The following is a 27,686-nucleotide window of genomic DNA, read 5'->3' on the forward strand; positions in this document are numbered from 1 at the left end:
AGAGCAAGCTCCTCTCCTCAGCTGCCTCGATGGCCCAGAACTGACAGGGCAGGCTGGGGTCAGCACAGGCACAGAGGTGGGATGCGGGCTGTGCAAGGTTAATGTGGCAATGACCTTCTTAGACATGAGAGCTGATGAGCCGCCTGTTCTTAATCAAGAACAGTTCTGTTTCCCCGAGGCTGAGCCTGGGCATTGTTGCAAAGTGAGGCTTCCTGCATCATGCACTGAAACACCCCATCATGCTGCCTGCCCCGCCTTCCCCACAGACCCCTTCCCCTTCCACAGAGGCGTGCTGGAGGACACACAAACAATTTCTGGCCTTTTCTCTTGGATTGTCACAGCTTTGTTTTTGTCTTGCGTCTGGCTTAGCTTTGGGAGTCAAAGGAAAGGCAAGGAGATGTTTCCTCCCCTGCTTTGGCCGGGGAACATTTCCAAAAGAACTCAAAAGCGGTTATCTGTCATCATCCCTGCCAGCACAGCGTCTTGGCACCAGGCGTTTACAGAGGAACATCAATCCTGCATCCAGATATGAAAGAGGCAGGACTAGAAGGCAAGGCTTTGCCTCCCACATCAGTCACATTCCAAGTCACTCAGGCCTTCTCCTCCAGTACACATGAGCAGGACTCCGAAGGCGAGGAAGGAAAGGAAGGAAGATGCTCTCACTCCGGAAGAGCAGTGGTGACCATGTGGTCACCAAAAATACACAGCACAGGGCAAGGTTCTTGTCTCACTTCCCGCCCAGAAACAGTCATCAGAGATTCACATGCCCCATGTTGGCTGTGAGGGCTGAGAGGGCCGCGCTCCCTGGCAGAGGACCTTCTGCCCCCCACCTTTGTGGGGAGACTCAAAGAAAGGCAGTGTGGGCATCTGCTCTTGAGCGACTGTCCTGCTCCAATCCAAGCCCTGGGGCTCAGAAGAAGAAGAAGGAGGGTGTGGAGGAGAATAGGAGGAGCAGCCAGAGGGATCAGAGACTCAAGGATCAGCTGGAAGGCAGCTCCCAGGGTGGTGGGGAGTGAAGGCTCTAATTACATTCCTCCATTGGCCCTGACCTTGGGTCACCACACACCAGCAATTATTTACTCTGGCAAAGTGATTAGGGAGTTGGGGCCGGGGAATTGGTATGATGGGGTAGAGGCACAGGGTGGTACAGATGATGAGGATGGCAATGGGAAAGACACTCCTTGTGCATCTGCCTCCTCCTAATTGGGCTTCAGTGAGGGAGCTCACAAGGCCTGCTCCTCCATCATGGTGAGAGGTATGAAGGCTCAGAAATGGAAAGGGGGAAGAAAAGAGAGAAGCAGAGAAGAATGAGGGCCAAAGAAATAGTTGCTCATTAACAGGTGAAAAGCATATGTAAATCAGATGAAGACATTTCAACACACCTGCCCTTCTCCAGGGATGAGAGCAGAAAACCAGACAAGGCAGATAAGACCAGAGCGAACACAGGGCGGGCTGGGGTAAGGGCATGTAGACCCTGAACAGACCCTAAACAAATGCTGTGTCAGTGTGTCCCCAGGGGTGGCCCCTGGGCCAGAGGCACTTGCTAGAAATGCAACCTGTCAAGACCGGCCTGGGGTCTGTTGAATCGGAAACTCTGGGGTGTGGTCCAGCCAGCTGTGTTTTGATTCAGATTCACACTCAAGTTTGAGAGACGCGTCTGTAAGGAAGAGACTCCAGTTTTTGATTCCACCCTCTGCCCACAATAGTTTTTTCAAATTTTGTGTTCAAAGTTCCCCTTGAGACTGGGCATTTCTGCCAATGAATATATGACTATTTGTGCACAAAGATTCTGTCTTTGACCCCCATCAGCAGAAATGGCATCTGAGTGTGGTTTATTCTGAAACAGCAGCAGCAGCTTTGTACCGAGCTCTCAGCAAGGTCCCCGCTTGTCCTGGCTCCCTGGAGTGGATAGATGGCAGCTGTGTGCCAAGTAGCCCACTGAGTTCAGGGTGTCTGTCATCACCACACTTTCCTGTCTGCAAACATGGGAGCAGCATCGATACTGCAATGGAAAGAAAGGAAACAAGGAAGTTCTGAGCACCTGCTCCGAGCTAGGCATTGCCTGGGCCTCTTGTGCACATCTTACCTCATCCTCACAGCAGTCCTTACTGGGGATAAGAAAACGTTCTCAGAGGTAACGTCATTTGGCCAAGGCCACACAGCTATCAAGTCTCATCCTAAAGTTCTTGTTCATGCCACTGCTGCCATGCCTTCTCCTTATCTATAAATAATAAAAGGATCACCCCAAATAAAATAACCCTCCGTTTTCTTTGCAGTTAGTTTGCAAACAACCAAGCCACAAGCTGCCTCATTGCCCATATAGGAGAAGAAACCGGGCACTCTGAGAGGCGTCCCTGGCTCCCACCTGCAGCCACTGGGAATGGCTCTACAGAGGAGGCAGCGGGACCTTGCTACAGGCTGCACTGTCCCCTCTAAAATTATATGTTGAAATCCTAACCCCAGGACCCTGGGATGTGACCATATTTGCAGACAGGGTCTTTGAGGAGGCGATTAAGTTAAAATAAGGTCCTTAGAAAGGGCCCTTATCCAACATGACGGGTGACCCTGTGAGAGGAAATGGGGACACAGACAGGGCCAAGGAAAGGTCCTGTGCAGACACAGGGAGGCGAGAGGCCTCAGGTGGAGCCAACACTGCCAACACAAGCTCCCAGTCTGCAGAACTGTGACAATATATTTCTGTTGTTTAAGCCACCGGTCTAGGGTACCTTGTTATGGTACTTTGTTACGTACTTCGCTCCCTCTGTGAGTTGTCCACCTTCCCACATCTCTTGCAGCGTCCCTGCTGGGGCTGATACTGGCCAGCAGGGGAGGTGCTGTGCCCTGGGCTAGAAGTGGAGGCTGCAGAGATGCCACCTCCTGACCACAGAGGCCACAGGATCTCAGGGAGACAGGCAGCTCTGACAGGCAGCACCAGTTGTCTGCCTTCAGGCCACCTGCCTGCCTGCCAACCTGCCTCCAGCCCCACCTGGGCCTCACATGCATGGCAGGTACCTGGAGTGGCAGTGTCTGCCTCCTTCCTGGCAGGTGCCCAAAGAGAGAGCAGAAAGCCCTGATGGCTGAGGAAGGAGAAATATTGAGCTGAGACAGCATGAGGATTCACGGAGAACAGCTTCAGAACCTTCAGTAACTGGAGGGGCATCTGGCTCAGGAGGGCACAGAGGAACGAGGTGGAGTGGGAGACAGAACAGCTGTGTGGCAGAGCAGACCAGGAAGAGAAAGGCGAAAGGGCCGGCTCACAGAAGAAGGTGCTCATGTATGCCACACCCACTGTAGGGGTGATAGGGGGAGGGGCTGCTTACATTTATACCTGGAGTTGCAACAAACCCAAATGCACCCACCTGCACACGCACTTGCACACCCTAGGGTGACACTCCCCTATGGCACAGTCTACATGACTTTTGAGAGCTCCACAGTATATCTACTGAATGGACGTGCTCCTTAGAGAATTCTCCCTCACTCTCCACATACGCTTTCTCTGGGCTTCAACACTGTGCATGAAGCATGCAGCTGTGAAGAGTTACACAATCACAGAAGCCTGCCAAGACAGTCCCCTGGGCCTGGGAAAGGGGAGGGCATGTGGCCAGAGATTCCACATCCAGCGTAGGGGTGGAATCCCAGTGAGCTGACTAAATGCCCCCAACTCCCCGCTCTGTCCATCACTCCCTCTCCCCATCTCAGGGGAGGCCAAGGAGGAATGTGGGGGCATGTGGCGTTGTTAGGAGAATGGACATGAGGCCAGCCTCTGCAGCCAACAGCATGGACAAGAGAAGGCGTCCTCCTTCTCCAACTCTGTTCCCGATGAGCCTGAAACCAAAGGGCAGGAGGGAGACAAAGCCCTCTGTCTCTTGTTAAAAGTCATTGAGGGTCCTGGTTTGCTTCTACTCTGATCTCTCTGTAGGGCCCAGAGCTCTCTCTGAGCTCCTATCTCTACCAATTTCCTCTGAAAGAAGCTGGAGGTACAAGCAAAGCCAAAACAACCAGAGAGGCTAATCAAGCGGGTCTGGACAGTGATGGGATTAAAGCCAGTGACAAATTTTATTAGGGAGCTCTAACCGGGCCCAGATAAGTGTGTGACGAGGAAGATAACAACTCAGCTGTGAGCTGGCTGGTCACAGGGGAGCCCTTAACAGACTGAGCCCTGAGCCAGGGCCAGGAAGAGGGGAAAGGAGGGAAGGATGGGAGGGAGTTGATGAATCAATCAGAGAGGCTGAGGACAGGACTCCCTCTTCATTCACACCCCGGGACCACCCTCAGCTCCAGCTCCCCCTGGGAGGTCTTGGTTGGAACGGAAGTTGACCCATATGTTCCCACTGAGAAAGCAAACACCATCTTACATGTCCCACAGCGCACCAATCTCCATTCCTACTTCAACCTCATCATTACCTTTTGGGTCTTTTAAATTCGTTCTGCCAACACTGGACCCTATCTCCCATACCACACAAACAGATGGAATCTAGAACTTTTCTTCTGTGGGTACTTAATTGAGTGCCTTGCACTTTTTACTAACTTACTATTTTGAAGTATGTTGAGGTTTATGGAGCAGTTGCAAAAATAATATAGAGAGTTCTTATAGATCTTTACCTAGCTTCTCCTAATGTAAATATTGTGCACATAACCATGGCATAACTCCTAAAATAAAATTTACTAAACCATAGTCTTACATCTGGATTTAGTCAGTTTCCTACTAATGTCCCTATTTTGTTCTAGAATCTGATCCTAGATCCCACATTACATTTAGGGTGCTTTGTATTTTGATTTTTTTTTTTTGTCTTCCTATACATTTAAGAGTCTTTGTTACCACTGAAAGTAAGTTACAATATGAAGGAATAAATATTGCCATTTATCTTTTAAATACACTTTTCTGACCTCATCCAACGACCTTTACCCATGATGCATTGAGCATTACAGAAAGTACCAGAACTATTAGGCAACTTTGTGACGATGAAGGCAGGTCCTATGGATGACACGGTAAAAGGCTAGAGATGATGATATCTCTCCATGTGGGAAGCTAACTAATGGTTCCCAAAGAGATCCAGATCCCAATTCCTGGGGTCTGTGAATAACACCTTATATGGCAAAGCAGATTTTGCAGATGTGATTAAGAATCCTGAGAAGAGGGGACTGTCCTGAATTACCTGGGTGGATCCTAAATGCACATGCAAGTCCCTGTAAGAAGGTGATAGAGCAGCTTTGACTTCACGGAAGAGAAGGCCATGAGAAGACACAGCAGAGAGGTTTAGAGATGCTCACACTGCTGGCCTTGTATAGGGAGAATGGAGCCATGAGCCCCAAATGCAGCTCTAGTAACTGGAAAAGGCAAGGGCAAGGACTCCCCTCTGGAGCCTGTGGAGGCTTCATGGCCTTGCCCATACCTTGGTTTGGACCCACTTTGGACTTCTGATCTCCAGAACTGCAGGAGATTAAGTCTGTGTTGTTCTAAGACACCAAATTTGTGGTAATTTTAAAAAAATGTTTTATTGATTTTTTTACAGAGAGGAAGGGAGAGGGATAGAGAGAGAGAAACATCCATCAGCTGCCTCTTGCACACCCCCTACTGGGGATGTGCCCACAACCAAGGTGCATGCCCTTGACCAGAATCAAACCTGGAAACTTTCAGTCCACAGGCCGATGCTCTATCCACTGAGCCAAACTGGGGAGGGCGAGTTTGTGGTAATTTGTTAGGGCAGCCCTAGGAAACGAATCCACCTGTCACCTTGAACAATGGGCACTCAGTAAATACTTGTTGGCCTCATATTCCCAGGCATATCTTCCTCCAAAACCCACCTCACTGTGCTGTCTAAAAAGAAAAGGCTACCCCCTCTCTGCTGTTTTTGAGGGGAAAAGTTAGCCAGCTTGCTACAACTAAAATGTCCTGTAGAAACATCTAGCCCACGTTTGGCAGTTTCTACTAAAGCTGGTTACACGCAATGACCCTGGAATTTCACTCCTACGTGTATTTGCCATAGGAATGTATATCTAAGGCCTCCAGAGGACAAACACAAGAGTATTAAGAGCAACACTGTTCATAAAAGGCAAAAATTGGCAACCATACAAATGTTCATCAGCAATAAAACAGAAAAATAAATTTTAGTATAGTCACACAATACAGGGTGGGGCAAAAGTATTGTTCATATGGAAAATAATACAATAATTCATAAATAATAACATAGAATAAATGGCATTTCACCTACTCACAACTGCAAACCTACTTTTGCCCCACCCTATGCAATCACAAGAATGAACAAACTGCAACTACATGCAGTGGTACAGACCAATCTCATAGCCAGAAAGTACAACCACATGAATGAAACATGGGGGATGGGGGCGCTATATGACTCATTTCTGTAAAGTACAAACCAGAAAACCTAATCCAGAAGTCAGAGAGTGGCAGCCCTTGGGAGGGTGGGAGAAGGGACTCGAAGGGAAATGGGAATGTTATCCTTATTGGTTTGGGTGCAGATTACGTGGAGAAGTTTGGCCTGGGAACACGGACCAAGGCACACACTTATACACACTTTCTTGTGTGCATATGACAGTTCAGTAAAAAGTTACCCAAGATAACCAAGCTGGGAAATGATTCCTGTGCCAAGCCCACCCACCCCCAACATCGCCTGCGGTGGAGAGCTGGTTTAAATGCCAGAAGGACACGATCCGCCTGGTACCATCATTACATCTTGGCAACCTGCAAAACCCTCATTTTCCCTTCAAGTATACAATGTTGTGGAGGCGGACTGGGAAATAGGATGGGAGCTTCAAAGCAAGAAGCAGTGGTTAAACTCAAAGTGCTGCGAATGTTGTCCCAGCCTCTCTGCCCCAGTTTCTCCTTCCTCTCTTTGCTGCATGAAGTTGTAAGACTGAATCCTACCCTCTTCTCACATATCACTCGCCAGGAGTGATACATTTTGTTTCTCAGTGAAACACAGACACGCCACACAGAGACTGAAAAAGAGAGAGGGAGGTAGTGGAAATCTAGAAACACTTCAGAATGAAGCCTCCACCATTTTCCCACAGATCCACCATACCTCCCCATATAACACATTCGTGAGGATCAACAAACAGGAAAAATAGCAGAAAGGATATTAAAGGCCCCCAAATAAAAGCAATAATCAGGAGGACTCACAAGACATATCTTCCTATGAGATAGGTTTACTATAATATAAAGCAATAAAGAGAAACAAAATGTTTGGGGAAATTTCTTATTTGTTTTTCAGTGAGATTCAAGAGGACTTCTGTCTAAAAATCAAAGTGAATAGTATCCTGAACAAGGATCAGCAAACTTTCACTTTAAAAGAGAAGAGGGTACATAGTCATGGCTTTGAGGACCACAGACTCTGCAGCAACTACTCAACTGGGCTTCCCACAGCAGTGGACGAGAAAGGATGGATGGGACCAGATCCAGACTACGACCAGAGTTAGTCTCTCTCCATCTGATCTAGAAAGAGGACCTGGAGTCAGGAAAGTTTAATGAATGGCAGATTCAAACCTCACTGAAAGTAGTAAGTGGCAGAAAGCATACTGTAAAAAAAAAAAAAAATACTGTAAAAAAAAAAAAAATCACGTTCTAAAGTATACAATTGTCTAACCTGAAACTGAAACAAAACAGTATTAACTGCAAAGTGTAATTGAAAAAGAAAAGAAAAGAAGAAGTAAAGATATACTTCAGAAGCTTCCCCAGCACTTGGATGGTAATGAGAAAAAAAAATATGAGACCTGGACAACAAAACCGGGCTCAAACATGCGCATACAAGGAATCCTCCAAGGAGAGAACAGCACAGGCCAGAAACATGACGATCATAATAATAAGCCTTTTCTGAGGTGGGAACTTGAGGCTTCAGATTGAAAACGCATATTTACATGCAATGCCAAAGAAATGAAATGAGCACGCACACCGATCCTGATAAACCTCTTTGATATCTAGAGAAAGTTCTATAAACCTGCAGACAGCTAAGAGGAAAAGATAACCTACAAAGGAATCAGAATCCAATCGGCCTCGGGCCTCTCTCCTGTATTCATTGCTCGGAGAAAATGGAGTAATTTCAACAACTTGGAGGGAAGAAAAATACTCAGCCGTGTTGTCATTTACATGTGAGGGCAACAGAATGACACTGGCAGACATTCCGGGGCTTAAAAATTACATTACCAGCATTCCTTCTATGAAAAGAAAACTGTCTGAAAGATGAATGCTGATCTACCAAGAGACAGATCAGAATTAAGAACCCACAGGTGAGGAATTGCAATGTGACAGATCTGTGAGCAATGATGAGCTGTTACCGAGTATAATTTCAATTATAAAACAGTAGAGATGTCAAAAACAAAGTGTGGAAGGAAAAAATGAATTTTGAAATTATCGTGTTGTAAAAATATTAAGTCTTAGGTCATATTAACAAATACTGGAAAATGGGGCAAGGGGAGAGACATAAAACCACACTGTTTAATTCTTAACTTCAACATTTATGGGTTTAAGGGTAACCACTATTATCTTAAAATAGATTAATCCTTTCTATGTCACCAGAGGGAGGAAAAGAAGAGAGACCCTGATTATGGAGTAAAAAATAACAGGAGTTAAAAAATTTTAAAAAAGGGGGGGGGGGGGGGGGGAAAGAAAGTAAATTCATTAAAAAGAGAACCAGAAGCTTCAGGATAAAGGAGAAGCGTGAGGATCCAAGGACTACATTATGAAATACGAGGCTGGCATTTTCATTGTGTATCACATGGGCAAAGATACACAATGAAAGGTGGGAGGAAAGCATGATAAAAAATATGTATAATATGTATGTTACATTAATTCAACTTTGTATGTATTTAAAGTACATGTTAATAGAAAAAAAAGGACACAGGAATGCACTCATGTATCAATAACAATTTTCTGAAGGTGATTTTTATTTTCTTGTTTATTCTTTTCTATATTTTGTAGAATACATAAAACCACTTTTTAAAAAGAGCTTTAAAAAAAATGAAAGTTGTAGGGTGCCATGAAATCAACCTGATCATCCTCCCCACTGTAGAGAAGGGGGCTGGGAGGATTCAGAAGGTATTATGTCCCTTGGGCCGGGTTCCAGCAGTCAGCTGGAACCTGGATTTCCCATCTTGCCCTGCTTGCTGCACCCTCTTAGCCCTCAGGCTTCTCGGGATACCTGAGAGAAAAATTCACTGTAACAACTTTCCTCTAAAGAGTCCTTTCCATGTGCTTTGGCAATGGGCTTTTAATCCTCACAACAGCCCAGAGAGGTCGATACCACCCATCCCATTTTACAGATGAAGCAACTGAGGCCAAAGAGAATGAGAAGCCCGCTGGGGTCACCCCGCAGGGAAGAAAAGCCTTCAAGGTTAAACAGCCTGTTTGTTGAATCTCCTTTCTTTTCTTTTCTTTTTTTCTGGAAGTTTGGCAAAACTTGTCTGACTCCATTATTTTCTAATCTGTTCATTCTTCTCTCTGGCTTAGGAGGACACAACTGTGCAGCCGCTATCTCTGACTTTCAGCTGGACGGTGAACACAAATGCCCCAGATTCTCTCACAAAGGCCCTGCCAGCCACGCCCCGCGAGAGCTTCCTGAGCAGACACACTATCCCTCCAATCTAGTTTCAGTGGATGAAACAGAACCAACTCCACCCACCCCCACATCCTTCCCCGAGAAACTGACCGCGGAGTGGAGGCCAGCGGCCTGTCCCGTGTATGTCAGAGTCCTGGATGCTTCTCCCCACGGGCCCAGCACCAGCCAAAGAAGCCGGTGCTGGCTGTCAGCCAGGCAAATAAAATCCCTGTCTCTGCCTGAAAGGTAGGGGAGGGGACAGGAGAGCTTACCTCTGAATTGCAATGTTACTAGGACACAGTTTGCTGTAATAATACCAATTAACATTTCTCCCCCACTTGATAGTTTCTAGTATAGGATAAAAATAGCAATACACGTGGTGCTGAGCTGCAGAAAATAACAATGGGATATGCACTGGAAGAACCCGGCTGGAGCTCACTAGGAGGGAGAGCGAGGCGAGCCGGAATATTATGGGAGATTTAGGAGGGCCCGCGGAGAATGCGCTAGAATTAAGGGCCTTTCTCCACCTGCTCCTCTTTCCCCCGGAGCTGCCAGCTGTGTCCCCGGAAGGCACCTGGGATAGTGAACATGGCATTGGACTCAGAGCAGAGATTTGATTGTGGAGTTCCCCCTGCCAGGAACCAGTTGTGTGTCCTTGCTGGAGTCAGGTAACCTCTCTGTGCTGATTCCTCGTCTGTAAAGTAAGAATCTATTCTCAGCACCTACTTCAAGGGGAGGTGTGCCATGTAAGTGCGGTAATACATGAAAGGACTTTGCATGTATTGAATCATGATGTGTGATTCAAATGTGAGAGGAGGTCCCTAAGTATCTGGTGGCAGCAGTGATGCAGGTGACATTTGCCAACACAGCCTTTATTGATTACCAAAAGGAAAACAGCCACACATTAGCCCCACCTTCTCAGCAAGTTGAAGATGTACCAGTGGCATCAGTATACACCAGTACGCTCAGTATACACCAGGGGCCAGCACCTATCTCAAATTAAAGTATCTTGTCTTAAAGACAAAGGTGGACTGGTCAGTTGGCTTCATAAACTCAGAGATATTTGGTAAAGAGAGAGGATGCCCAGTCACATTCAATTTCCTGAGGCTGGCTTCCCTCTAAGGACCATCACTCAGGGCCAGGTGCACTCCTGGGGCCAGGTGACAGCTAGGGTGAGGTGTAATGGTGAACAGTGGGAGGCCCCCTCTCTTGCACACATGCTTCCCCCCACTCCCCAGACCTCACCCTGACAACACAGGACACACATGATTCGGTCCAGACCCCCTACAGGACAATTGTGTTGGGTAGAAGCTTCCAGTTGAGCTCTGTAGGGCTCCCTGGGGTGACTATTGGAGGACAGAGAGGGAAGCTCTGAAAACACTTCCCTCTTCACCTTCCCTACCCATCCATCCACTTCAACCTGACCTGAGTTTTATCAGTTTTGTTAGACTTCCACGTTAGACTTTTTTTAAATAAAAATTTCCCTGACTGAAAAGCTTCAAAATCAGAGCTTGTCAGAATCATGACTAAAGTCTGAAAGAAGAGGATTTGGTCCCCAGACTGAAGCGAAGTCACCTATGAGCCTCTTCGCCCACCCAGATAATGACAACGTGTTCTTAAAGGAAAATGTAGACCAGCAGTAGCACCATCTGGAATTTCTCCAGGTGTGGGGCTGCTGCACCTGTGGACAAGGAATGTCCTCTTCGCTGAAAAAGCCCTTCCTCCTCTCTCATGGCCATGGGACTAGTGACCTCGGACCAAGAGTGTCAACTCAGCTGCATGAGCCCAATTGAGCAAAGTGCCATCATAGATTTGGGAGGGTCATGGGCAGAAGGTTTGGGGGAAGGAAAGAAAGAAGGAAAAGGAAGAGAAGGGAAGGGAAGGGAAGGGAAGGGAAGGGAAGGGAAGGGAAGGGAAGGGAAGGGAAGGGAAGGGAAGGGAAGGGAAGGGAAGGGAAGGGAAGGGAGGGGAAGGGAAGGGAGGGGAAGGGAGGGGAAGGGAAGGCAAGGGAAGGCAAGGGAAGGCAAGGGAAGGGAAGGGAAGGGAGAGAAGGGAAGGGAAGGGAAGGAAGGAAGGAAGAAAGAGAAAAAAGAAAGAGAAAAAAAGAAAAGAGGGGACTGGAAGAGGACCCATAAGCCATCTGCTTACTCTGAAATGCACACTTTTGGGAAAAGAGAAGGTTCAGGAAGCAGAGCTGCCAGTTTAAAAATAAAGAGTATCCTCTTCAAAGAATGTAGAGAGCACATGGGCACAAACAGTTGCTCACATGGACCAGGGGACCTGGTCTCCACCTGGGAAACCCCAGGAGGTCAGCGAGTAGGAACAGCAACAGCATGTCCCAGCTTCTCCTCCGGGGACGTGGAGGAGCTTGAAGCCAGAAACCAGATAGGCAGGGCGGAGTCAGGATCTTAAGGCCAGGAGAATGCCAGAGAGAGAGAGAGCCTACATCAGCCCGAGGGACAAAGAAGAGGGTAATACCTGACATTTCTGGGAGGCTGCAGGCCTCCCACAGGCGTTGCAATGGCCACACTCTGCTCAGCCTGAGACAAGCAGGAGCTTGGGAGGCAAACTCTACAGTAGGATCCTGCCTCCATGGCTTTCATCAGGCCATTTTGGATTCACCTATGTAACCTCTCTCAGCCTGGGTTTCCTCCAGTATTCTTGGCAATCGCAAGCATATCCACTTCATAGGCAGTTCTGAGAACTGGCTGAATGAATAGATGCACATCACCCAGATCAGTGCCCACACTTAGCAAGCATGTGAGCCCCGCAGGGGTCAGCCCCACTGGCAGAGGAGCATGGCCCAAGTAAGTGAGGCACCCAAGATGCCAGTAAGATGTGACTGGCATCTAACAGCAAGCTTCTCCAGGTGTCACTCCCACTTCCACATCTTCCATCTTTTCTTTCCCTGATCCCTCCATGTTTCTCCTTTTAAAGTTTTGTAAACATTCTCTATGGTCTCCCTTTGTGCTCTTTTCATAGATTACAGTGAAAGTCTCAAACCAGTTATCAAAAAGTCTAAATAAGTATGACCGCGGAGGCAGGTGCCTGTTCACAAATTCTTGGCTTTCTGAGCCATTCACAGGAGGCTCCTCTGGGGGTGTCACCTGTCTGGAATGTGTGTCTGCCTCTCGGAGAAACTTGCACTGCTACTACCTCTTCATTGGCCATCATCATCAGCAACTCCCTAAACAGTCCTGTCAGGTGAAACCACCCACTTCTCCTTTCACACATGCAAATGCTGTAAGACAGGCTGAGAAGTTACCTGTGGAGAAGGGGGTTGGGATCCCAGAGGCCCTGATTTTCCTGCCTGCCCACTTGTCTCCTGTTTTGTCAAGTAACCAAACAAGAGAAGCAGCTCCAGTCCCCTCGCTGGGGCCATCCCCACAGCTTTGCAGAATGGCAGGTCTTGGGGCCAAAAGGGCTATGAGGCTCACTGACCTGCAATGGGGAGGCCATGGGCTTGTATTATTCTTCTGGGACTGAACCCCTCACACACTCCTGTGGCAGAGGCGAGCCATTAGGCAAGAGCTAGGGTTCTGCCTCAGGTCACCAGCCATCGTTGCTTGCTGTCCCTCATCAAGGGACAGGGGAAAAACCTTGGCCTTGTTCCCGCAGCTTCGACCAACTTGGCTCCCTAGTCCTAGGCTCTAAACACTTGCCCACTCATGGTCTGCTCTCCTCAAGGACGCATTTGCTTCACACAAGTGTTTTCTGGTCTTCACTAGACAGTGGGGGAAATTAACTCTTGGGTAAGTTGACCAGATGTCCCACTTTTGGTGGGACAGTCCCGATTTTTAATAATGTGTCCCGTGTCCCGCGGCTTTTTAAAAAAGTCCCGATTCTTTCCAAAAATCAGGACTTTTTTTAAAAACGCCATGGGATGTGAGACAAATTGTTAAAAATCGGGACTGTCCCACCAAAAGTGGGACGTCTGGTCAGCTTACTCTTGGGAAAAGGGGGGCAAGGAAATTGTCCAAAAATCCCAAAATGAAAAAGCAGTGAACCAGGGACCCATACTTCCCATCTTCCCAGGATGGCCTGAGAGAGCATCCCTGCAGGTGGCATGGGAGTGCCTAGCTGCGGTCTCTCTAATGCTTTCAATGATCTCGTCATTCAGGAAGTGGTGTCCAGTGGGGAAATGTGCCAGCCCTGGATGACAGCGCCGCTGAGAAATACAGCTTCTTGCCAGTGGGATCCTTGCTAACTCACTTTGGAACGCCAGCATCCCACCATGGCGTGGTGAAAACGTGCCAAATCTCTCAAAATTAATGAAACACCTGTCCCTCTAACACCATCAGAGGTAATTACACGAGGCTCAACCACACACTCACACACCCAGACTGCAGCCGGCTCGCTGGCTGGTTCCCAGGTATCCGGGGTGTGCTCCCCTGGCCATCCTGGGGTGACTGAGCTGGAATAGCCCCTCCTAGTTCTTAACTCTCTGAAAAAGCAGCAGAAAACTCTGGCCTGGTATCAACTGGGTATAAGATAAATTTGAAGCAATTATGACCAAGGCAGAAAAACTTTACATTCAAACTACAATGCTCTATAAGACACGCATCCGATATTGTCGAAAACTTATAATTCAGGTTTAGAAGAGTATTTAAAAACTGTCCCCATTTATCACTTTGTAAATGAATGCTTATTCATGTAAACCACACATTATCTTACACAAATAAGTTTTCCCAACAGAGTTATTGGTTTGCACACTTAATCCCAGTGACTCTAAAGGGAAAAAATTGTCATCTCAACAACCGAAGTGTCTGAGGTCAGATGGGGAAGTTCTGGCCTTCGGGTGAGAAATGGAAGAGGCTCTCAAAAGGCAGAACAAAGCTCCCAGTGTCCCTCACCCCGCTGCCGCCTGAGACTTCTCTCCCTCTCCCTGCAGGAGGGAGAAGCAGGCGAGAGGAGGAAAAAGGCAGAGGGCTGTTGGAGAATAAGTCATCCAAAATGGCAAACAGGTCCCCTCAGCTTTTCCAGGAACAACCCCTCCCCCACAGCCATTTGTGCTCACCCTGTTGCACACACGTTTGAAGAGAAAAGGAATTACATAACACATCAGCTGTTCCTTTTCACAAGCCCGGTGGAGATCAATCCCGTAAGCACAGACGCCTGTGGGCACGTTCGGGGATTTCTCGAGGCAGTGAGAAGAAAGGCCCACTCTCTCTGTGGCTCAGAGCGCAGGCCAGGCAAGGCTTAGAAGTGTCCAGTGGGGGTGGGGGTAGGGGTAGGAGCAACCTAAGATGTTATTACCAAGGGTTTCTTCTCTGGAGCCTTGAACTCCCCATATGCCCCAGCCTCACTCTGGCTACACAAAGCTGGATATTTGGAGGAGATGCCAAATTGAGTTCCAAAATGCACACAGGCGCCGAAACCGGTTTGGCTCAATGGATAGATGGTCGGCCTGAGGCCTGAAAAGTCCTGGGTTCAATTCCGGTCAAGGGCATATACCCTGGTTGAGGGCACATCCCCAGTGGGGGGTTTGCAAGAGGCAGCTGGTCACTGATTCTCTCTCATTGATGTTTCTAACTCTGTATTCCTCTCTCTTCCTCTCTGTAAAAAATCAATAAAATATATTTTAAAAAAATAAATAAAATGCACACAGGTAATAAATAAAGTGTTTTTAAGATGCTTTTTCTCATCTTCCATCCTCCCATCCCCTCCCGATGGAGCCCTGACTGTTTAAGCTAGGGGTGTCGAACTCAATCAGAGAAGGGGCCAAAATCTAAAATCCAGCCTAAATCGAGGGCCGAATGGTTTACTGAACAGTCATAAACTGTCATTGTGATGGAAACGCAGCGGAGTGCAATGATGACAGCGCGGTGCGGGCCACATTGCAAGGCCTGGCGGGACGGATTTGGCCCGCGGGCCTTGTGTTTGACACATGTGGTTTAAGCAGTGAAATTTCCACCTTTGCAGGGAGCCAGCTTTTGCCTGTGAGTATGCAGGTGAACCCAATCTCATCACAGGAGTTTTTAGAAGCGGAAGCCTTTCCATAGCTGTGGTTAGCAGGTGGGCAGACTACAGAGGAAGGGTCAGAGAGATGCAAGGTGGCTGGCTTTGAAAAATGGAGAAAGGGGCCATGACCCAGGAGTGTGGGCAGCCCCTGGAAGCTAGAAAAGCAAGGAAACAGACTCTCCCCTAGAACCTGCAGGAAATGGAACCCTGTGGGCCTGGATTTTAGCCCAGCAAGACCCATGTGGGCATCTGAACCACACAACTATCAGACCATAGATGTGTGCTGTTGCTCAGTGTGTGGTGATCTGCTACAGTAGCAATAGGCAACCAATACACAGCTGGCCCTGATTGGGATGTCTGTTGCCCCCTCCCTGCCTCCCTCCAGGGCTGACTTCTCCTGGCTGAATCCTCTCGTAGCCTCACCTGTTGCTTCTCTGCAGCACCTGGCCCCCTGCCAGGGCAGCAGCAGCCTGTCCTCTCCTCCAGTTTCTAATGGCCCTGGCGCATTCGCGGGAACCCCAAGTCTGTTTCCAGTTCCTGGGACCCTTCGAGTTCCAGATGTGTCAGAATAGCACACCCAGATCATGGGAGTGTGCTGAGGGCAGGGGCTCTTTCAGGCTCTGGTTCCCCAGTTTGCTCATGTCCCCAGGGGTGGCTTGGAAAACCACTCCCATCAGTGCTTTCGATGCAAGACAACTGTCCACACAGGAGAACAAACAAGGAAGCGGGTGCCATTTCTCACCCAGTATGGGCACACACTCTAACCTGGTTTTTGTGCTGGCCCTTTAAGCCACCAGGACCAAGTTGGGGAAGTGGGGACAAAAGCAAATCTTTAGAGCAGGGAACCTGGGAAGCTGAAAGGAGACGGGTAAGAATCATCAGACGAGACAGAATGTCCTCTCGACAAACAGCAGAGGTGATGGTGGCAGGAGCCAGGCACATTCAGGTGGGACTCGCTCCCACCCGATTACCTCCCAAGCCTGCCAGGGGCCCTGGAACCCAGTTGTGGGCTGTCAGCAAAGACAAATTTAGTGCCGATGATCTCATCTGCAGAACAGCCCCAGGGCCTCAGAGCGCTCTGGGCAACATCATTTTGACAAGGTGGAAAGTGGACGTCACTGCTGGTCCCATAATGTAGGCAGAGGCACAGGGGTCCTCCAGCTCCCGTCAGCTCACCAGGTGCAGGCGATGGCAGGCTGATGAGGCCTTGGGTGTTGCCACCAGCGCCCCTGGGTCCCCAATCCCCCAGGTATGGTGAGCAGGCATCTGAAGGCAAGTCTACAGATTCCAACAGGCTCAATTTGAAATGCATGACAAGCAGGAACCAACATTCTAATCCGGTCATGGTGCTCGTGTCCCCGAGAACCCCTCCTGCTTATGCCAGGACATGACATGACAGTGTTTCTCAGTGAGTCAACAGGTGGCAGGTGGGGGAGGGCGCATCTCACTCGCTCTATTGTTTAGTTCAAACAAGCCTAAAGCCCTGCAAAAGGGGTGGAGGGTGATTTTCACTTGTCCCTTGAAGTGAGTCACTGGCAGGGATGGTTGAGAATGTGTCACCAAGGCAAACCCACATTCCTGCCACTGGCTCAGGCCCCCTCTCTGAGGCCCTGCAGTTGGTTTGCTGGCTTGTCTAGCTCTGTCAGATTCTGTCACGATAGAGAAGATCGACTCCTGAGAATGAGGGCTGAGAGTCTGGTCCAATGCACCCTGGGAAGTGCCCAAGGGTGGAATGACGGACAAGTTTGAGAAATAAATCAAAATGTACTGGGAATTGAGGGTGAGCACCAAACACAGCACCATTAGGTTGAAGAAAGAAAAGTTCTACAAGCAGAGCTGAGAGGATCTCTCTAAGCCAAGATGTTAGGAAAATCTGCAAAGAGAAATGCAATACAGGCAAGAACCAACACCAAGACACAGGCGTGAGGGCTGCACAGCATGACGTGGGGAGAGAGGCTGGGTCGGCCACGGGAGCAGAGTCCTTCAAGGTGTTGGACCCAGAGCACTGGGCCAACGTCCCATCCCACATGCACACAATCGTGCAGCTTAGGGGGGTTTGGAAAAGAAACACGTGAGGTTACATTGTGAACCATTTATCCTGTAGAGGCAAAATGAGATTTTTTTTTTCTGCTGTTCTTTTAATTAAATGTTAGCTCATAAATCAAAGACCTTGTTTCCAGGCTGCAGGAGGGGGCAGGAGAGAGTCCCAGCTTTTCAGAGCTGAGTGCGCCCTGCCTGTACCCCAGTCCCAACAAGCTTATTCTCCTCAGCACCTCACATGTAGTGGGAGCTCCGTGAGTAGGCAAGGATCTTGCTGGGCTTCCTGAAATTCTTCCAGGGAGATCTTGGGCGTGTATGCACGCACACATACACATGGTTAAACCCCACAAGGACTGGTTAGTGTGTCTATTTGGAGCATCTAAGGTTTCCCCGGGAGACCCCTCACCTCTGGAGGCCTTCCTCGCTCCCCGGCTGGGGTCATGTGGCTGTTTACTTACATGGAGTCTGAAGGCAATTCTTAGGTGTTTACTGAGCAGAGAAAATCACATGATCTTCCCCATCTTCTTAATTTCTATTAGTGTTCTTCCTCCTAGGAAACCAAGGAATGCTCCACAGATGTGAAGCCCTTTCATAAGAGGGATGAAGTGAGTATACATGCATATGCTTATTGCTGAAAAGGTGAAATGTGTGTGGATAAACAATTTGTCCAAAATCAGAGGTGCAGCCAGCAACAAAGTCACGATTTCCTGGCTGTCATTTCCAACTAACTCTTCCTGTACATGCAGGTGTGGTTCCTAACAGTTTAGAGACACAGGCAACCCAAGATAAGAACCTGGGCAGGCACTTGGCTTGGAAGACTGCAGGGATGCCTGGGTGTGGAGGAGGGAAGCAGCAGGGTGGCATTCAATGGCTCCTCACCTTCCTCTGGCTTGAGAGAATGGTTGCCATGACCACTGAGGAAGTATCTTGTTTTCCCACTTTCAAGCTGCTTCTCTCCTAAGCATCTTAAAGTGCTGTGTGCACCCACACTCATGTGCCTTCCTACTTTAGAGGAGAAATGGGGTCAAAGAAAGGGAGCCCCCTTTAAGGAAGGGAATAAAGAGAGAGTTTTATTTCAGCTCTCTATCCAGAGTCTACCCATGATGCCATGGGTCTCTCTCTCCCTATATCCCCTCACCCAACCCATCTACTCCCGTCGGCTCCTGCCCTGGACAGAGAGATTCCAGTCAACAACAAAGGCCAAGGAAGGTGCAAAGGTCCCCTTCCCCCTGTCCCCAGACCGAAGTCCATCAAAACAAATGCAAAGCAGAGAGATTAAATTATCACTAAGCTAATTATGGGAATCACACGTAGACCGGCTGCTGGGAAGCAAGGTCAGCAGGCAAGAGGCATTAAAATTAAAGGCAGATGCAAGAAGCACTTTAAAAAGCAACTGGGAGACTCATTACCCCCACACAGAGGAGAAAGGCACCGCTCTGGTGTTTGAGGCGCTGTCCATCTGGGCAATAGTCAGAGCATTTGACAGCTAAATAGCTCTACTCTGTCATCATCTCGAAGCCAAAGTGGGTGAGTCAGAGGTAAACTGATTAGATGGTGTGCTGCTAATTTCCCGGAGAGAACAAGAAGGAGGGAGGCTCAGTCCAAGAGGGCAGAGCACAGGAGGCACCAGCCCTAGGCTCGTGTGCAAAGAGAAGGGCCTGGCTCCTAAGTGTGCAGCATAGGTGTGTGACCATGTGCATGGGGGTGAGGTACATACACATGGGTATGAGCTGAGTGTGTATGCATGTGTATGTGCAGGTAATAGAAGGTGAACAGCTTGGAAAGGATTAGAAGGCCCCTTCCAGCATATTTCCTACAGGGAAACTCCTTGTGAGCTTTCTAAGATTTCCAACGCCTTCAAAATCGCTGCAGCCATAAAAAATTCATATCGTTTTCTCCTGTTATGAATGCTCAATGACTCCTCCTGTGTCATCAATATGGTGGGAGTTTAAGACACCTGGGCCTAAAAACTGATAGCCTACAAAAAAGGAGTTTGAAGGTTAAAAACCAGTGTTTTTCTAACCAATCTGCACAATCACACTAACCCTTAGGTCACCAAATCTATAAAGAAATTGTGGAGCCAGAACTGCCTCCGGACTTACAATCATCCTGGGTAAATTGGTCAAGATGATGTTTGTGATTGAGTTATCATAAATTAAGAATACAATGCTACATAATGGCAGGAAGTAAAAGGCAAGAGCTGAGAAGATAAATGAGGAGAGAGGAGGTGCAGGAGTGAGAGAGCAGCCAAAAGGGACAGGGTGTCACTTTTGAAGTTAGGTTTCAAAGAGACTGTGGCTTTCCTCTTGCACGCTCTCTCTTATTATCTGTCCCTCTCCGCTGCTGTGTTGTGTGAGTGGCTGTTACAGGGAGACCTGTATGGCAAGAGACTTATGTCTACGTGAGAACCTACTGTTCACCAACAGCCTTGTGGATCCCATTGGGAATAGATTCTTCCCCCCTTCTAGCCTTGAGGCCGTAGATGACTGCATTCCCAGGGAGACCTTGACTGTAGTCTGTGAGCAAGCCGGAGCCAGAGGACCCAGCTAAGCAATGCCGGGATTCCTGACCCAAGAATCTACGTTTGGGTTCATTTGTCACACAGCAATCCATAACTCATATACCTGTGTCCCCTGGGCTGCAATAGAAGGTGTGGAGTGAATGTGGAAGATTTGAGAGAGGTGTGTTAGAAGCCACTGTGAATGCCTCTATGAGAGGCCAAAGCTACCAGAAAAAAAAAACAAGAAAAAAAAAAAAACCCAGCACGATACCCCCAAGAGATAAGCGGCATGACCACAGCCACAGGAAGTCACTTGAGAACAAGTAGACCCCTAATTGGAGTTTCACCTGGTGGACTTTGAGTCAGTCCCGCTTCCACCACCTTCCCCAACTGTGATTTCAGGGCATAAAGACCCTCCTGGTCCTGTCCTCACTGAGAGCCTCTGCTGGTCTCAAGGACAATTCTATTTTCCTCCGATCCAGATCCAACCAGAACTAGCCAGCAGCGGGGGGACCACTGACAGCTGGGGGCCACTTCCTCTTCTTGCTTCTGCCTCCTCCCTCTTCCTCTGGTACATCATGTCTTTCATCCTTTCCCATCTTTGTTGTCTTGGTTACATGGCCAGACTCCTGATATGCTGCTAGTTTTCATTTTAATGATATGTTCTTGTAACGCACAATATTTTACTTCAATTGCATGTGTCACTGGATAAATTCCTCTGGCGTGTCTGGCATTTCAGCATCAGCTGACTGAGTGCATTCTATGATCTGGAGTGTTTCTGAAGCACTTTCTTCAATGTTAATGTCTTTGTGTTTTAACTTATGATTCAGATCATTCTATACGAATATATATATATATATATATATATATATATATATATATATATATACAGATATACACATGATTCAAAAAAAGTGGTCGACATGTGTCAGTAAATCTTGACTTGGCAAAGCTCATTTAAAACAATCTCCTTAAATCATGTGTGCTTGCAGTGATAATTTAGGAAATAGGCTAAAATAATGTTTTCTGGGGATCGCAAAATGTGTTTCAAGAGGGCCTAGGAGGAGAATCAGTCTGTGCTCCAGTGACACTTCCAGCAGAGTTGAGAGGGACGCCTCCCATGGCTGCTCAGATCAGCGTGGAGTGACCACTTGTCCCCCCAAGAGAAAGCAGTGACAATGTGTAGTCTAACAGCACAGTAGTAAAAATAGTGCCAGTGGGGATACCCTGACATAAAAAGGATGGTTGGGTGAAGGCTTAATATTGTCCAAGAATGTAAGATCTACCCAAGAGGACATGCACCAATTTAGCTGATCTCCACATCTGCCCACAGGTAATCGTGCACAAAAAGGCTTAAAACACAACAGATGGGAACAAAAGGAGGTGGAGGAGGACCAGGAGAAGTGGGCAGGTCCACATTAGGGGAGTTGCTCTGCAGGCCAGTCCGGGGCTCCCCGGGCTTGCAGGAATGATGACAGAATAGCCACTGCTGTCCCCGCTCAGATGTGAGATCAGAGGAAGAAGGACAGCACCCCTGGACCATCTACGGTGCCCTCTGTCCCCAGCACCTCAACCTCAGCCTCCCCCTCACTGAATCCACAGGTTAAGGTCTAAACAAGCTTAATACTTGCAAAACCAGGGGTGGGAAATGCAAAAACGACATGGCAAAAATGACCGAACAAAAGTGCTAGTATGGTCTTTTCCCATAGTGAAAACTATCCAACATTGACTCGCCCATATTCTTTTGCTTTCTTCTTGGCGTTGAACCACACACAGACTAGCTGGCACTCTGGTTGGAGGAACTCATAGCAACAGAGCTAACTGACCAAAGCCTGCACTAAACACACTGGCCTCTGCTCTAATCCCAGGCTCCCGGCAGCTGGAGTCCGGCACTGTGTCTCCATGTGATTGTGTGATGCCTCCTCCAGCCATGTGGAACACTTCCTATGGCAGAAATTGCTTTTTAGTTAAAACTCATTCACATTTCCAGGTGAATGTTCAGAAAAAGTTTCAGATACATTAAGGAAGTTGCAAAGCAGGGGTTGCCCATCTCAGATCTAACATTGCTCTGTGACTCAGGCATTTTGCGCACACACACACACACACACACACACACACACACACTACACTCCTGAGAACATATGGTCAGAATGACACAGGCCCAGGTGGGTCTCCCCTGCTCCACTCATTTCTGTGCTTAGAGCCCATGGAACACAGGCAAATCAATTTCAAAACAACCTCAAGAAAAAATAAATTAGGACGATTAATACTAATCTGTAAGACAATTCCCAGTAGGAATGGCTGTTTGTTGTTTTTTTTGTTTTGTTTTGTTTTTAGATATCCTCTCCTTTGGACTCTTCATGCTGACACACATCCAATTTCTACCAAGAGAGGCTGGTATGCTGTGGTTTACACACACACACTCACACACACACACACATACACACACATACACACACACACCTCGTACATATCCTCCCAGAAGCCAATGGCAGAGCCAGCCCAACTTCACTTAACCAACATCCACAGTGTGCTCAGCCCCTTGGCTGTGAACAGTTTACCTCGCAAAACACCCGGGGAAGATGCAGTCACCAAATGAAAGGCACAATGACACCTCAAGTGGAAGTTTATGATGCTTTGGTCCGCCATGAACATTAGTCTCTCCCACTAATGTCAGGCAGTAATTCACTGCTGAACAGCAGCCATAAAATATGATCACTTAGTGGTAGGAAAGCAAAAGGCAAAGGAAAAAAAGAAGGAATGGGTTCCAGCTGAGATACTTAAGCAAAGAGATCTTGTCCTTCAGAGGCAGCACTGACCTCATTGCCCCAACTTGGGTCAAAGGTTTCCAGATTTATACAGACAACCTAAAGCACACTGGGACGGTGTTTGCCTTAAGATTTTTACCTGTCATTGGCATTTTAATAGTTTGTTGGTTATTTTCACATTCCCAGGCACCTCCTGATGATGGTAGCATTTATATACCACGTTACTTAACAGCCAGTGCCTTTAACACACACCATGGGAAAGGCTGCCAACACCAGCCGTAACACACACACACACACACACACACACATCACACGTCAGAAAATATAAAAGACATCCAAATTAGCACTCTCCTCACCTCCTTTTCCCCTGCCTTATGTGATGTGTGCACTAAAGGAGTAAAATTATGGTCTTCGGAGGCAAGGTTGCAAATGATGGGAACCCACAGCTTTCAAACAAAACAAAAAGTCAGTAATTTTGAGGATAGCCCATGGCTAGCTACAGTCTAGCTCCTGGTCCCCAGAAACCCACAGTGAACTCCCTTCCTCTCAGCAAACCCCCAAGCGCCCTTTGCCTACCCTCCCTACCTTGAGTCCCTTGTCATATTGCAAAGAACTCTGCAAGGCCCTTGTACACACAGGAGATTATTACGGGGCTCAGGGAAGCCAGCTCTGTAATCACAGCTCCAGTATGATTTCCATTCTTCTCCCTTTCAGCAGCTCACAAGCCTTCCTGCAGAATCCTGCAGCCCCACTGCTTTCTGTGGCTGGGCCTCTGCCCAGAGGTGACTGCGGTCCTGATAACCTCTGGGAAAAAGCAAGGCAGGGCGATTATGAGGAAAGGGGAGTGGTGCGCAGCGAGCAAGGGTGGTGGGGAATTCTATTGTTTAGGAAAAATAAATAAACTGGCCAGTTTTGCTTTTTATTATTTCAAACAACAGACTCGGCGGGCCAGCCTTCCTTTCCCAACTCAGCCTGTCCCCGTGGGCGGGCTGCTGAGTCGGCAGCAACAGGAGCTGGGCCCCAGCGAAACTGTTAGAGAGGCTGCCCCTCTGAGCCCTTGGAGCAGAAAGGCTGGCGGTTCTGATGGCCAGGCCTCCCCAGGAGGGCCGCTGGCTCATCCTACTCCCCTCCCACCTTGCCCACCCCCAATGAATCTCTGCTCTTACTTTTCAAATGTCTATGCTTCACCAGTCCCAGTCCCACCACTGCTCTGGAAATTAAACGTAATATCCCAGGTGGCTGAAATGGACCTGTTCTTACACAAACCCCTCCCCAAATAAAAAATGGGAAATGCCAGGCTGCAGTTTATAAAGTCTGCTGGTCAGGTGTCGCCTGTCATTGCTGATTTGGCTCACATCTGGGGACACATCAAGGCTAGGCTCTCCCACAGCCTTCCCTCTGGGGGTGGTCTCTGTGCACTTTGCTCCCCCAGGTTCTGGGGGTGCCCTCAGTCCATGGTTATGAAGATGTGCTCCACACTGACATCCCCACCAGGAGACAAGCTCCGACGAGAGAGAGAGAGAGAGAGAGAGAGAGAGAGAGAGAGAGAGAGAGAGAGAGAGAGCGCGAGCGCGCGCGAGCGCGCGCCCATTAGCCCCAGTCTCCCTCTGACCTACAGTACACACCTGCAAGCTGTCTGTGGTGGGTTTATGATGCAGCCATGGCCAGGAATCATACCCCCGCTCTCTGCCCAAAGGGAATAGAACTGCCTGTTCTGTTATGTGCACTGAACTTCCAATGTTTATGTCACTGACACCATATTCCAAGCTGCTCTGACAATAGCAAAAAAGAAATTTAAAAAATCCTTCTACAGGGTCTGCTTGGTCTTGCCAGCAAGTCAGTGATCCTCTGGCACCTGGTAGGAAATTTGGGGTATGGAATCTTTTCGTGTCTTGGAATAAGTTACTTCTTCATTGCCTGAGATTAGGCTCAGTAGAGAAAAGAGCTCCAGCACCCCACATTGCTTTGCTTCTTTATTCTCAATAGCACTTATTCACCCATTGAGTGGCAATGCAGGCCAAATGTATGAATTCACCATTTAAACTGTAAATTCACTTTTCCAGCAAACCAAACTTATTGAGTCATGGTGCAGAATGCAGTCATTGGAGCAGCCAAAGGAAATGTCCTCAAAGTCCAGTGGTCTGAAGGTCGTGCATGCACTTTTTTGGTTTATTCAGAGGCTTATGAGACATAATTTCAGCAAGTGTGGGGATCTGCTTTCCTAGACCATTGAGAACTGGAAGCCACAGGTGGCAAAGGAGGAAAGGCCCTGAAGTCGACCAGGACTCCTCACAGTGGGTGGAAGTGACGGGTGACAGCTCAGAGTAGTGGGAAAACCCAGAAGGCTGCAATGGACACAGGAGTTGTGCGGCGACAACACACCTACGCCTTGCAGCATCTTCTCTGGGCGTCCATGGAATTCAGCTCAATACATGAGTAATCAACAACAAAAAGGCCAGTGCAGCAAGAAAACATTCATTTGTGTTTAATATACTCTTTGCAAAAAGGCGAGGAACTACAAAATATAATTCTTTTTATTTTAAATATATTTTATTGATTTTTTACCGAGAGGAATAGAGAGTCAGAAACATAGATGAGAGAGAAACATCGATCAGCTTCCTCCTGCATCCCCCCTTCACCAGAGATGTGCCCACAACCAAGGCACATACCCCCAACTGGAATCGAACCCAGGGCCCTTCAGTCCAAAGGCCGACTCTCTATCCACAGAGCCAAACTGGTCAGGGTACAAAATATAATTCTTAAAGCTATACAAACGATGGTTAAATTATCTGTTAATTTGACCCTTGCTATGTGTTACCTCTTGAGAGGCAATGTGAGATGCGTGATGCTTTGTCTATATCCTCCTTGCAGAGTGCATGGCATTTCACCAACAGTTTTCCCTTCCAGATAAGATGCACAACTACTGTACACACACACACCCAGCTCATGCACCCTCTGCTCCCCGCCTCTCACCTCTGCACTCTCACATCCCAGACCCACTGCCTGTGCCACAGAGCTGTACCATTTAAAGAAAAAAGTAATTGCTGGAAAGGGCTGCAACACAGTAGGCTGAAAGAGTGGGCACAGCCTTCTAGATGTGCAGAGAACATCTCCCCTTGACCATCTTGAGCGAATGCCGGAAACACAGCAACAAGAAGGGAGGGATCAAGGCTCCCTTAGATCAGGTAGTGCTGGCTTTACCAGTCTGAGTCCCACAATGTCCAGCGAATCCCAATGGAATAAATAAATAAAATAAAACCAGCAGGAGCTCCACATGGCGCCACCAATATTTTCCCTGGGACAAGACTGAAATACGCTTATCAGCCAACACAAAACAGGACCCCCTTCCTATAGTCTTAGAAAGCCTCTTAGTCCACGCAAGGAGGGCACCCTACGGAGCCAGCTCCAGCTCCCTGAGTAAGAAGCCTGAGCAGAGCTGGATGAGGGGCTCAGGTGGCCCAACCATGCTGATGGGCCAGCATCACGAAGTGCTACTGAAGCCAGCAGGTCTCTGAAGAGTGAGGAGGAAAGCTCGTATCCCCAGATCACACCGTTCTACTCCACCTTAAGCAACTGCATTGTGCACCACAACATCCTACATTTCCTTGTCCCACAATTTGGCTCTTAACTCCAATAGCAACTCCAATAGTTACTGCACTTTCCTCCATTTCCCTGAATGGATTCCAGATGGATGTATAAGCCAGAAGGGCTAAAGCAAGAGGAGCAGGCACCTCCCTTACCTCTGTGCACCTTCCCAACCAACCAGGCCTATTATGCTCTTGTCTTAGGCGCAAACCCAAGTTAAAGCGAGCACACACACCATTTAGGATGGCCAGTGAGACTGGGGTGGGAAGAGGTGAATGCATCCTCCCCCAGTATAATTGATTCCCACAACAACCATAGTACAAAGGCAGAGAAGAGACAAGCTGATCATTCATAACCTCAATAGCAACATATCTCCATAACGCTCACCCACCAGGCCACGGTGGCAAAAGAGCATAGATAACATCTTCCCCAGCAGGGACAGACTGTCTTCGCAATAACTGAAATGAGTGCACCTTGTTCCTACCTTTTTCAGCTTGCCACTTTTGGTGCCCACGAAGGCCAAGGAGTGGTTCTTGTAGACATAGGCAATGACAGAAGTCATGCGGTCCCTGTCCTCTGTGAAGACAGGGATCCCACGGATCATCTCGGATACTCCCAGGGGCGCATTCATATCCAGGCCACAGAAGTTATCATCAATAGTTAAGAGCTGAAAAATTTAAAAGGAGAAAAATTAGGAGGGAGCATTGGGGCGATTTGCAGAGGTACTGAGTCAGGGAACTATAGAGCTAGAAGAATCCTTAGATTGGTATAAATCCCTATTTTTTACATGGAACACTCAGTCCAGAAAAATTAGATGACATGTCAACAGTTATATAAGTAGGTGTTAGTACCATGGTAAAAATCAATAAAAATAAAAAACCCACACACAAATTCTTAGAGCCTCTTTTCACCACACTCCCATGGTCTCTCCTGGGATCACTCCAGGGCCCCCTGCAATCACTCCAGGTGCCATCTCAGTAGCTTCGATTGCCTTTTGCCACCATCACATCAGAAAGCACTGGGCCAGCACCTATGAGCATGGGCTGTAGACAGCTGGGCTCAGGCATGAGGAGGATGTGGTCTCCGCTGCTACACACCTGATGTTAAAGGGTCTCCACAAATGAGGCCTTACAAGTGTAGAATGGAGAATTAGAAACATTAATACAGGAATGGCAAGACTATGATGGAGACATGTACAGACAGTTGGTTCAGGAGAGGGGAATGGAAGGAATGGAAAGTTTGTGTATGAACTCAACAAGCCATTGTAAAGCCTCACCCTGC

General features: G+C 48.1%; 1 protein-coding gene across 1 annotated transcript in view; it reads right to left on the reverse strand.

The window, feature by feature from the left end:
- The window catches only part of PLXNA4 (plexin A4), a 398,700-nt gene that overhangs the window by 293,670 nt on the left and 77,344 nt on the right, over window positions 1–27,686 (reverse strand). The window contains exon 3 of the mRNA XM_036427224.2: window positions 26,890–27,072. Coding sequence (XP_036283117.1) covers window positions 26,890–27,072 — 183 coding nt within the window. The remainder of the gene's footprint in view (window positions 1–26,889; window positions 27,073–27,686) is intronic.

Source organism: Pipistrellus kuhlii, unplaced genomic scaffold (assembly GCF_014108245.1).
Source record: "Pipistrellus kuhlii isolate mPipKuh1 unplaced genomic scaffold, mPipKuh1.p scaffold_m20_p_10, whole genome shotgun sequence".
NCBI lineage: Eukaryota > Metazoa > Chordata > Mammalia > Chiroptera > Vespertilionidae > Pipistrellus > Pipistrellus kuhlii.